The sequence below is a fragment of the Aotus nancymaae genome, unplaced genomic scaffold (genome assembly GCF_030222135.1).
Source record: "Aotus nancymaae isolate 86718 unplaced genomic scaffold, 86718_ANA_hifiasm-v0.15.2.pri h1tg000028l, whole genome shotgun sequence".
Lineage (NCBI taxonomy): Eukaryota > Metazoa > Chordata > Mammalia > Primates > Aotidae > Aotus > Aotus nancymaae.
In genome coordinates, this window is record NW_026988441.1 from 25,270,640 (window position 1) to 25,283,354 (window position 12,715).

General features: G+C 39.9%; 2 protein-coding genes across 2 annotated transcripts in view; one reads left to right on the forward strand and one right to left on the reverse strand.

Moving 5' to 3' along the window:
• The window catches only part of LOC105710986 (zinc finger protein 93), a 491,114-nt gene that overhangs the window by 21,985 nt on the left and 456,414 nt on the right, over positions 1 to 12,715 (forward strand). The window lies entirely within an intron of this gene.
• The window catches only part of LOC105710978 (zinc finger protein 708), a 38,813-nt gene that overhangs the window by 11,339 nt on the left and 14,759 nt on the right, over positions 1 to 12,715 (reverse strand). Inside the window, exons 2-3 of the mRNA XM_064381570.1 lie at positions 9,061 to 9,187; positions 7,882 to 7,977 (exon numbers count right to left, since the gene is read on the reverse strand). Coding sequence (XP_064237640.1) covers positions 7,882 to 7,977; positions 9,061 to 9,187 — 223 coding nt within the window. The remainder of the gene's footprint in view (positions 1 to 7,881; positions 7,978 to 9,060; positions 9,188 to 12,715) is intronic.

A 12,715-nucleotide genomic window follows, 5' to 3' on the forward strand; every position in this document is an offset into this window, starting at 1 on the left:
GGAGGTTGCAGTGAGCTGAGATCATGCCATTACACTCCAGCCTGGGTGACAGAGTGAGACTCCATCAGAAAAAAACAGAAACAAAAACAAAAACTGAAAAAGCATTTGAAAATAGAAATTAATAATTTGTAAACACATAAAAATACAACTGAAAAACAATTCTCCTCACACCCATTACAATGGCCACTGTAAATTTATGTAAAACACCAAATCTGTTGATAATAAAATGAAAATAAAACCCATGTTGATTGTTGGTAGAAAACAAACATGCAGACATTATTTGAAAATATTAAAAATGTTTTTCAAATATTTAAAAATGAAATTATCATCAAATACACCAATATTTTTTATGAATCTATACCCAAAATATGCAAGACAGGACTTGTAAGACATATGAACGTTTATATTCATTGTACCAGTATTCACAAAACCCAAAAGGCTGAAGAAACCCAGATGTTCCTTAATTTATAAACACATCAAAAGATGTAACATATACACACAATGGAATATTATTCAGTCTTAAAAAGAAAATCTTGTCACTTTTTTTTTTTTTTTTTGAGACGGAGTCTTGCTCTGTCACCCAGGCTGGAGTGCAGTGGGGCAATTTTGGCTAACGGCAAACTTCGACTCCCAGGTTTAAGCAATTCTTCTGCCTCAGCCTCCTGAGTAGCTGGGATTACAGGCACAAGCTACCACTACTGGCTATTTTTTTTTTTTTTTTTTTTTTTTTTGGTATTTTTAGTAGCGAGGGATTTCACCATGTTGGTCAGGCTGGTCTCAAACTCCTGACTTCATGATCTGTCCACTTTGGCATCCCAAAATGCTGAGATTACAGGCGTGAGCCACTACGCCCGGCCCACTCTTTTTGTTTTGTTTTGTTTTGTTTTTTGAGGCAGAGCCTCGCTCTGTCGCCCAGCCTACGTGCAGAGGCAAGATCTCAGCTCACTGTCAACTCCACCTCACAGGTTCTAAGGGATTCTCCTGCCTCAGCCTCCAGAGTTCCTGGGATTACAGGTGCCCAGCCACCACCATGCCCAGCTAATTTTCTATGTTTAGTAGTTTCACCAAGTTAGCCAGGCTGGTCTCGAATTCCTGACCTCAAGTGATCCACCACCCTCGGCCTCCCAAAGTGCTGGGATTACAGGCAGGAGCCACTGCACCTAGCCAATCTTGTCACATTTTAAGATAAACTTTGAGAATATTATGTCACATGAAATAAGATAGATACAAAATGATGGATATTATATAATTTCACTTATATGAGATACTTTATGTTGTTATACTCCTAAAAACAGAAAGCAGAAGAGTGTCTGTCAAGGGCTGGAGAGGGTAAAATGGGTAATTGTTACTTAATGAGTATTTGAATTTTAGTTTCACAAGATGTAAAATTTCTAGAAGTCTTTTGCATAACAATGTGAATATACTTAACATATCTGAAATGTACAGTTTCTTACTCTTTCACCCAAGCTGGAGTACAGTGGCACAATAATGGCTCACTTTAGCCTCAAATTTTCAGGCTCAAGTAATCCTCCCCCTTTAATCTTCCAAGTAGCTGAGACCACAGGTGCACACCACCATTCCTGGCCATTTTAAATTTTTTTTGTAGCAAGGAAATCTCCATATGTTACACAAACTGGTCTCAAACTTTTGGACTCAAGTGATCCTCATGTCTTAGCCTCCCAAAATCCTGGGATGACAGATGTGAGCCACCGCCATGTCTGACCCTGAAATGTACACTTCAATAGATTTAAGATGGTAAATTTCATGTTACATGTTTTTACAATAATTTTTCTAAAAAGAAAAAATTGAAAAAATACAGATTTATAAATTTTTTCAAAAGTTACTTTCAGTTCATAAATATGTTTCTCTCACACAAAGAAAATACTTATTCATCATTAAACAAATGGTGAAAATAAAACTATTTCCATGACCACTCACTAAGACAAGAAAAAGCAACCACTGAAAATCAGCTAAGAAAGAATATGCACAAGATAAGCCACAACCTAAATTGGGGTCATATTTATAGATAAACACATACACATATATATAATTTGATTGTGATAGACATATGGCTGATTTATCTCTTAATTAAACTTCATATTGACTTTAATGTGTACAAACAGAATTGCAAATTGTCTAAAATTATAATACATAAGTAAAACCTAAAAACAGAATAAACCGATGTTAAGAAACCTAACACTGAAAAAACGCAGTAATATGGAACTGGAAAACAATAATAAAAGACATGTTTACTCATAAAATCTTGTATGCAACATTGATGTATCATTAAGAAAGAATTTGTCTAGATAACTACAATATTGACTGTGACTGTGTACTCATGAAAGGCAAGTATTTTGAATCATTTGCATGTACCGTATAACAGCAAAAATTCAGAGAAAATGCAGTATAATCATAAATAGAAAATTCTAATGAGAAATTCTGAATAAATAAGCATTTAAAAAAATAATATTTAATTTTTCTGTTTTAAATATATGGTACTATTACAGAAAATGAAACTGCTTTAATCCAACTTTAGAAGCAAAGAATAGCTTTAAATTGCTAAATAAAGAAAAATATATATATTTTGCAGATTAGGGCTAGAGCCTCTGATATATAAAAACAAACGTGGGAAAAATTATGTTATTATTTAGACATAGGTTGAAGAAAGTGGGTGAAAATCTTATAATTCTTTTTTGCCTGCAGCAAACTTAAATTTATAAGTAACTGTTTTAGTAAATATGGAGTGCCTACTAATTATCTCATTTACCTCAGGCATAACATGTAAATTCTAGCACATTGTCCTAAATTTCTGAATCAAAAATCACAGAATAATTTCCAATGGAAAATAGAAAGTAAAAATGTATAGGGAGAGTGACATCAGCAAGATGAAAACATAAAAGGTGCTTTACTTTTATATGCCCCAACACCAAGAAAATTTTTCAGCCATTCCTGACAAAAATGCCTTTATGAGAGAGCTAGGCATGATGGCTCACATCTGTCATGACAGCTACATGGTACATTAAGGTTGAAAAATTGTTACAGGTCAGGATTTCGAGACCAGCCTGGGTTATATAACCAGTCCCCATCTCTAAAATAAGTGCCTTCAAGAGAGCTTTGAGATCTAGGGAGGGAGTAGGGAAACTGCTAAGGCCCAAAATTAAGGCGTGTTAAAGCCAGGCCCTCATTCAGGTGGCAAACTACAGGACCCCTGTTCTTGGCTACAGGTAAGAAAATAGCCCACCCAACTTGGTTCCACTGAGAATTCATGTACATATATATATATGTATATATATACATATATTTTTTAGACAAAGTCTTGCTCTGTCACTCAGGCTGGAGTGCAGTGGGATGACCTTGGCTCACTGCAACCTCTCCCTCTGTTTCAACCCATTCTCCTGCCTCAGCCTCCCAAGTAGCTGGGACTACAGGCATGCACCACCATGCCCAGCTAATTTTTGTATTTTTGTAGAGATGTGGTTTTGCCATGTTGACCAGGCTGGTCTCGAACTCCTGATCTCAGGTGATCCGCCTGCCTGGGCCACCCGTGGTGACTCATGCCTGGGATTACACCACGCCTGGCACCCACTAGGAATTCTGAACTTCCTCTGTAATCATCCCAAACTCCTCCCAGGTACAGTCTGGGAGGGGTCCTCCTCTTTCAGAGGACTAGACTAAGACACCCATTTATGGTCATATAGGCAGGCCTGCAGACCTTGGCCTTCACTGTGGTCCCTGAAACAGTTCAATGACTCAGTTCCAGCTCCATGGGCCACAGTTCACAGGCAGTTCTGCCTACACAGAAACCTAAACAGTGACCTGTGGAAATCTTCTTTGGTACTCAGTGAAAGCCATACTCATCCACATCCTCACATAAGGCCTACCATATGAAGACCCGAATGCAGAAACCTGCCCTAGTGTCTGCACTACAGAGCAAAATTCTGAAGAACATTCAGTCTGTTTAAAAATAAAATGGGGCCCAGGTGTGGTGGCTCATGCCTCTAATCCCAGGATTTTGGGAGGCCGAGGCAGGCGGATCACGAGGTCAGGAGATCGAGACCATCCTGACTAACACAGTAAAACCCCTTCTTTAAAAGTAAATTTTAAAAAGAATTAAAATAAAATAAAATAAAATGGGAGGCTGGGTGCACTAGCTCACTCCTGTAATCTCAACACTTTGGGAGGCCAAGGTGGGTGGATCACCTAAGGTCAGGAGTTCGAGCCTGACCAATATGGTAAAACTCTGTCTCTACTAAAAATACAAAATTAAAAAGGCCTGATGACACATGCATGTAATCCCAGCTACTTGAGAGGCTGAGGCAGGAGAATTGCTTGAAACTGGAAGGCAAAGGTTGCAGTTAGCTGAGATTGTGCCAGCCTGAGCAACAAGAGCAAAACTCCATCTCAAAAGAAAAATAAAATAGAATAAAATAAAATGGGCATTATAATTATCCAAGCCCCCTATAACCAGCCAACGAAAGGTGGACCCTACCACAGAACCTGCAGCCTTGTGACCAAGCTACAACCCCTCTCCAATACAAAACCAGTGGACATCTCATTACCCTGGGGGCCCAGAAAGGAAGATCTTTACCTTCTGAAACCAGTTTATAAAAACTTGAAGAGGTGGTTTGCTTTTTCAAATTGACAGACACCAGTGCCAAACTATATTGTGCCCACTGGCAATACTTCTCTTTTAACCTAACACTGAAAGTATGTAGCAGAAGAATTAGTCAAAAATAAAAAAGCCATTGAAATTGAAGACAAGCCGGGCACAGTGGCTCATGCCTGTAACCCCAGAACTTTGGGAGGCCAAGGCGGGCATATCACGAGGTCAGAAGTTCAAGATCAGCCTGGCCAACATGGTGAAATTCTGTTTCTACTAAAAATATAAAAATTAGCTGGGTGTGGTGACTGGTGCCTGTAATCCCAGCTACTCGGGAGGCTGAGGCAGGCAAATCACTTGAACCCTGTAGGCAAGGGTTGCAGTGAACCAAGATCGCCCCACTGCACTCCAGCCTCGGCAAATTGAAGACAAATAAGTAAAATGTTGCTGTTTGTAGATCATGTAACCTTATATATAAAAATACATAAACAGTACATTAAAACCTATCTAAACTAATAAATACACTCAGTAAATTACCAAATACAAAACTAACATACAAGTTATGGTTCTATGAACTTAAATTGTCTAATAAAATAAAGGGTGGCCGGGCGCGGTGGCTCACGCCTGTAATCTCAGCACTTTGGGAGGCCGAGGCAGGTGGATCACAAGGTCAAGAGATCGAGACCATCCTGGTCAACATGGTGAAATCCTGTCTCTACTAAAAATACAAAAATTAGCTGGGCATGGTGGCACGTGCCTGTAGTCCCAGCTACTCGGGAGGCTGAGGCAGGAGAATTGCCTGAACCCAGGAGGCGGAGGTTGCGGTGAGCCGAGATCACGCCATTGCACTCCAGCCCGGGTAACAAGAGCGAGACTCCATCTCAAAAAAAAAATAAATAAAATAAAAAATAAAGGAAAAAAATATTATTTACCAATAGCATTAAAATAATTTCTGGCCGGGCTTGGTGGCTCATACCTATAATCTCAGCACTTTGGGAGACTGAGGCGGGTGGATCACCTGAGGTCAGAAGTTCAAGACCAGCATGGCCAACATGGTGAAACCCAATCTCTATAATAATAATAGTAGTAGTAATAATAATAATAATAATAATAATTTATTTCCGAGAACAAATTCACCCAAGAAAGTAAAAAGCAATTTTTTTTTTTTTGAGATGCAGTCTCGCTCTTGGTGTGATCTCGGCTCATTGCAACCACCACCTCCCAGGTTCAAGCGATTCTGCTGCTTCGGCCTCCCGAGTAGCTGGGATTACAGGCATCCACCATCACATCTGGCTAATTTTGTATTTTTAGTAGAGATGGGATTTCTACATGTTGGTCAGGCTGGTCACGAACTCCTGACCTCAGGCCTCCCAAAGTGCTGTGATTACAGGCATGAGCCACTACACCTGGCCAAAAAAAATCTTTACAATAAAAGGTATAAGATTTCAATAGAAGAAATAAGAGAAGACGCAAGTGAGTTTTAAAATATTTTGTATCTATGGATTTAAATAGATATTATTAAAGTGCCATGTTATCCATAGCAATTTCAGATTCAATAAACTACCAAAATTCCTGTGCCTTTTTTTTTCAACAGTAATAGAAAATACAATCCCTAATTTTACATGAAACTACAATAAATCTTTTTTTTTTTTTTTTTGAGATAGAGTTTCACTCTTGTTGCCTAGGCTAGAGTGCACTGATGTGATCTTGGCTCACTTTAACCTCTACACCTGGATTTAAGCAAGTCTCCTGCCTCAACCTCCTGAGTAGCTGGGGATTACAGGCATGCACCACCACACTTGGTATTTTTAGTTTTTTTTGTTGTTGTTGTTAGTAGAAAAAGCGTTTTGTACTTTTAGTAGAAACAGGGTTTTGCCATGTTGGTCAGGTTGTCTTGAACTCCTGACCTTAGGTGATCTACCTGCCTCAGCTTTTGAAAGTGCAGGAATTACAAGGCATGAGGCACCGTGCTTGGCCCAATAATCTTTTTAAGAAACAGGATCAGGCCAGGCGCAGTGGCTCACACCTGTAATCCCAGCACTTTGGGAGGCTGAGGCGGGTGGATCACAAGGTCAAGAGATCGAGACCATCCTGATCAACATGGTGAAACCCCGTCTCTACTAAACATACAAAAAATTAGCTGAGCATGGTGGCACGTGCCTGTAATCCCAGTTACTCAGGAGGCTGAGGCAGGAGAATTGCCTGAACCCAGGAGGCGGAGGTTGCGGTGAGCCGAGATCGCGCCATTGCACTCCAGCCTGGGTAACAAGAGCAAAACTCTGTCTCAAAAAAAAAAAAGAAAGAAACAGGATCTCCCTATGTTGCCTAGGCTGGTATAAAACTACTGGGCTCAAGGGATCCTTTTGCCTCGGCCTCCCAAAGTGATAGGATTACAGGTGTGAGTCACTGCACCCAGCCAAAACTACAATCAACTTTGAATAGTCAAAGCAATCTTGAGGAATAAAAACAAAGCAGAACATCATACTTTATAATTTCAAACTATATTTCAAGCCTATAGTAATACAAACAGAATGAAATGTGCAGAAAAATAAACTAAAAAACCAATGGAACAGAAACCACAACTGTTACACATTTTAAATGTAATGCAAAAAGATAACTTACACAATGGTTTAACAAGAGTTTCTCAAAATTATGCAATATCTCCAAAAACAATCGGGAAAAAAAGTCAGATTGTACAGTCTCTTATATGCCATAAAGAGGACTTTAGCTCACTGTAAACTTGAAGGAAGATCACTGAAGAAAAGTAAAATGTTTTATTTTTATTTTTTTTGAGATGGAGCTTTGCTTTTGTTGCCGAGGCTGGAGTGCAATGGTGCAATCTTAGCTCACCACAACCCCCGCCTTCCAGGTTCAAGTAATTCTTGTGTCTCAGCCTCCTGAGTAACTAGGATTACAGGCATGTGCCACCATGCCTGGCTAATTTTGTATTTTTAGTAGACACAGGATTTCTTCATGTTGGTCAGGTTGGTCTTGAACTCCTGACCTCAGGTGATCTGCCCACCTCGGCCTCCCAAAGTGCTAGGATTACAGGTGTGAACCAATGCACCTGGCTGTAAAGTAGAATTTTTAAAGAATTTAAAAGCATAAGACAGAAGATATTCCTATGTTGAAGTTAAAAAAAAAACAAACAAAAAAAAACCAGCTGCCTAGAAACTGTTTCTTTTGGAACACAAATTTCCAAGTTATATTTTAACGACTGGCTTTCTTTTTCACCTTTGGACCTCTCATCTGTGTCATTTGTTGTATTCACTCTCACCTACCTGGGGATTTGGCTACCATCTCATGTGTCTTCATTTTCCAGGGCTCTTTTCCTTGCTCCAGACAGGTGATCAGGTCTAAATTAGACACAGCAATACCTGTTTTATTAAAAATAAATAACATGAAACTTGCTTATATTCTCCAATTACCAACCGAGTAATTTTCTCAGTCAAGAAAATGTAGGCCAGGTTCAGTGGCTCATGCCAGTAATCCCAGCACTTTGAGAGAATGAGATGGGTAGATCACCTGAGGTCAGGAGTTCGAGACCAGACTTGTCAACATGGCAAAACCCCATCTCTACTGAAAATACAGAAATTAATTGGGCATGGTAGTGCACACCTGTAGTCTTAGCTGTTTGGGAAGCTGGGAGAATCGTTAGAACCCAGGAGGCAGAGGTTGGCAGTAAGCTGAGACTGCATCACTGTATCCAGCCTGGGTCACAGAGCAAGACTCCATTTCAGAAAAAATATTTTTAAAAAAGAACGTAAAAGAATATTCTAGCAAATTAATCACAAAATACTAATTTATAAACAAAAATTTTAAATATTAAGAAAATATTTTCAATTTGTATGTTCTTAATTTCACTATCCAGTGCTACTGAATCAAAAATTGATGGTGGCAATAAGATTTTTTTTTTTTTTGAGACAAAATCTCACTCTGTCACCCAGGCTGGAGTGCAGTAGCATGATCTTGGCTCACTGCAACCTCTATCTCCCGTGTTCAGGCAATTCTTCTGCCTCAGCCTCCTGAGTAGCTGGGATTACAGGCATGTGCCACAATGCCCAGCTAATTTTTATATTTTTAGTAGAGACAGGGTTTCGCCATGTTGGTCAAGCTGGTCCCAAACTCCACCCGTCTCAGCCTCCCAAAGTGCTGGGATTATAGGTGTGAGCCACTGCGCCCAGTCGTAGCAATTAGATTTTAAGGTGTCGGCAACAGTATTTTATGCCACTAAATTTCTGGAACTATCACTAATCTAGAGTGAAGAATAGAGATTAGCTCAGAAATGTGGAAAGTTCAGGTCAGGATGAAACATCTACAGAGACAAATCTTAGATTTTCTTAAAAACACGTATATGAAACTCATTGATGTAAAGCATAAATTGCCAAAATACATGCAACAAAAAAGAGAAATGAAATCTTAAGAGTATATTAGGAATTGTGTAGTAAAGTTATCCTCACCCAGGAAGACAAAGTTTCTGTAGTTCTCTAACATCACATTTCTATATAAATTCTGCTGTGCTGTGTCCAGGCATTGCCACTCCTCCAGAGAGAATTCTATGGCCACATCCATAAATGTCAATGGTCCCTGAAAAACACATAACACATATTTACCAAGTGGTTATGGACAGAATTTTTAATTTGACTCAAGGTGAAATGAGAGTAAAGAGAACTTGTTCTGACTTATAAGAGTGACTAAAATTATACAATAAAATAATATTCAACACAGAAATATTCTCTAACGTATTCTCTAACTGAGAAAACAGAGTAGTATTAGGTCCACAACAGGCTGGGCGCGGTGGCTCACGCCTGTAATCCTACCACTTTGGGAGGCTGAGGTGGGTGGATCACCTGAGGTCAGGTGTTCAAGACCAGCCTGGCCATGATGGTGAAACCCCATCTTAATTTAAAAAAAAGAAAAAGAAAAAAAGATCCACAACATCAGCATATATATGTCATTTTTCTTGATGATAAAGTATAAACTGAAGGGCATGAACACAACATGTACATTTTTGATTGTTACACGTACATCATACAGAATGACTTGTGTATATTTTTCAAATGGGAAAGACACATTGAGTTGGAAAGAGCCTTTCAAAATTTAATCTGTATAATAAACTGGAGATCTTGTTAATGGTGATTATTTTTTCAGGAAGATCTGGAGTGTTATGGCTCAATCTCAGATCATGCAACCTCCTCCTCATGGGTTCAAGCTATTCTCCTGCCTCAGCCTCCCAAGTAGCTGGGATTACAGGCATGTCCCACCACACCCAGCTAATTTTGTATTTTTAGTAGAGATGGGGTTTCTCCATGTTGGCCAGGCTGATCTCAAGCTCCTGACCTCAGGTGATCCACCCATCTTGGCTTCCCAAAGTGATTGGATTGCAGGCATGAGCCACTGCACCTAGCTCAGTTTTTGAATTTCTAACGAGCTCACCAATAATGCCAATTATTTTGGCCCAAAAAGAATATTTTGTCAAACATCCAGTAAGTACAAAGGCCTGTGTTTTTTTCATTTTTTCTCACCTATAAACAAAGATGGGAGCTTTAATTTTCCAAAGACATATGTATACTAAGAAAACCTAAGAAAAAAAGCAGCTGCCAGATTAAATATGATGATTTATGCACATTAGCTGCATAGAGATACTTAATAATGAGGCCAGGCATAGTGGCTCATGCCTGTAATTCCAGTACTTTGGGAGGCTGAGGTGGGCAGATCACCTGAGGCTGGGAAGTCGAGGCCAGCCTGACCAACATGGAGAAACTTCGTGTCTACTAAAAATACAAAATAAGCCGGATGTGGTGGCACATGCCTGTAATCCCAGCTACTCAGGAGCCTGAGGCAGGAGAATCACTTGAACCCACCAGGCAGAGGTTGTGGTGAGCTGGGATCATGCCATTGCACTCCAGCCTGGGCAACAAGAGCAAAAACTCTGTCTCAAAAATAAATAAATAGGCCAGGAGCAGTGGCTCATGCCTGTAATCCCAACACTTTGGGAGGTCAAGGTGGGAGGTTAAGCCTATAATCTCAGCTACTCAAGAGGCTGAGGCAGGAGAATCACTTGAACCCACCAGGTAGAGGTTGCGGTGAGCTGGGTACACGCCATTGCACTTCAGCCTGGGCAACAAGAGCAAAAACTGTCTCAAAAATTAATAAATAGGCTAGGAGTAGTGGCTTATGCCTGTAATCCCAACACTTTGGGAAGTCAAGGCAGGTGGATCATGAGTTCAGGAGTTCAAGACCAGACTGGTCAACATGGTGAAACCCCATCTCTACTAAAAATACAAAAATTAGCTGGGTGTGGTGGTGGCACCTAAAATCCCAGATACTTGGAAGACTGAGGCAGGAGAATCGCTTAAACCCAGAAGGTGGTGGTTGCGGTGAGCCAAGACCATGCCATTACACTACAGCCTGGGCAGCAGAATAAGACTTAGCCTCAAAATAAATAAATTTCATATTCTTTGCTGGCTCTTTAAAGTTTACAAAGGAAACAGAGGCAGCAATATCTGAATAAATCTGCATTTGGAAAATAACATTTACTACTGCAAGGTTTATTAAGCAGGTACTATGTGCCCTCAAGAGTCTGTTACAGGCCAGGCGTGGTGGCTCATGCCTGTAATCCTAGTACTTTGGGAGGTCAAGGTGGGTGGATCACCTGAGATCAGGATTTTAAGATCAGCCTGGCCAATATGGGGAAACCTCATCTCTACTAAAAACACAAAAGTTAGCCAGGCATGGTTGCATGTGCCTATAATCCCAGCTACTCAGGAGGCTGAGGCAAGAGAATCACTAGAATCTGGGAGGAGGAGGTTGCAGCGAGCTGAGATTGTGTCACTGTGCTCCAGTCTGAGCAACAGCACAAAACCCTCTCCAAAAAAAAAAAAAAAGAAAAAAGCACTTTGCTGGGAGTAACTCATTATATAATTTAATTCTGGTAACACCATGGGAGTTGGTACTACGTGTTTAATAAATCCCAGAATTTAGATAAAGAGCCCAGCATTTTTATTTTTCCTTCTGTTTCTGTCATTGGTTTTTTAAAAAAAATATGTAGAATAAAAGCCTAACACAGACAGATGAGGGGATTACAGAAAGAGTTTAATGTAGTTTAAAGGAATTTTATTGTGTTTAAATTTACTTTTTTGTGACTTGTGGGGGAACTACTGAATCTGCAGGAGTAGAAGACAAGTTGCTAAATGGAATGCCTCTACAACCTTGGTTTTAATAACAAATTAAGAAAAATAAAGAAATTAAGTCCCTAAAATACATACTTTATTTTTTTTCATTTATCTGCTTTTGGGTTTCAGGAAATTGTTAGCACCAACTTTAGAAAGGCAGCAGAACTCAACAAACGGCCAAAACTCTGATCTCTTCTAATCCGTTCTGTGAGGCAAGACTCCAGGGCTGGGGAAGATCTAAATAAGGTCTCCAAATAGGGTGAATCTGAACAGAACTGGAAAAAGGAGAGACCCTCTGTATAATTCTGTTCTCTATGCCACTGGGGTATTTCAAGTTCTGTTTTTCCTAAGCTCACCTAAAAGAAACTTGGATGTGGAAAGTCGCAGTGGCTCATGCCTGTAATCCCAACATTTTAGGAGGCCAAGGCTGGTGGATCACCTGAGGTTGGGAGTTCAAGAACAGCCTAACCAACATGGAGAAACCCCATGTCCACTAAAAATCCAAAATTAGGCAGGCGTGGTGGCACATGCCTGTAATCCCAGCTACTCAAGAGGCTTAGGCAGGAGAGTCGCTTGAACCCAGGAGGCAGAGGTTGCAGTGAGCCAAGATCATGCCATTGCACTCCAACCTGGACAACAAGAGCAAAACTCCAACTCAAAAAAAAAGAAAAAAGAAAAAGAAAAGAAAAGAAAAAGAAAAAATTACAGCATGAATTTATTTGCTTGAGTCTCCAGATCTCCCTGTGTGTTAACCTACCCTGTGTTAGCCTAATCAACTAATTCTTATGTATTGAGAATTAGCGAGACTGACTTCATTTTAACTTTCTCACTCATAGTTATTCCTGACTCTCCATTAAGTATGTAACTGGAGCATGTAGCTGGGGCAGGATGACACTGGGCACATCCAGGAATGCAGCTGCTGATAAGAGGTTGAGTTAAC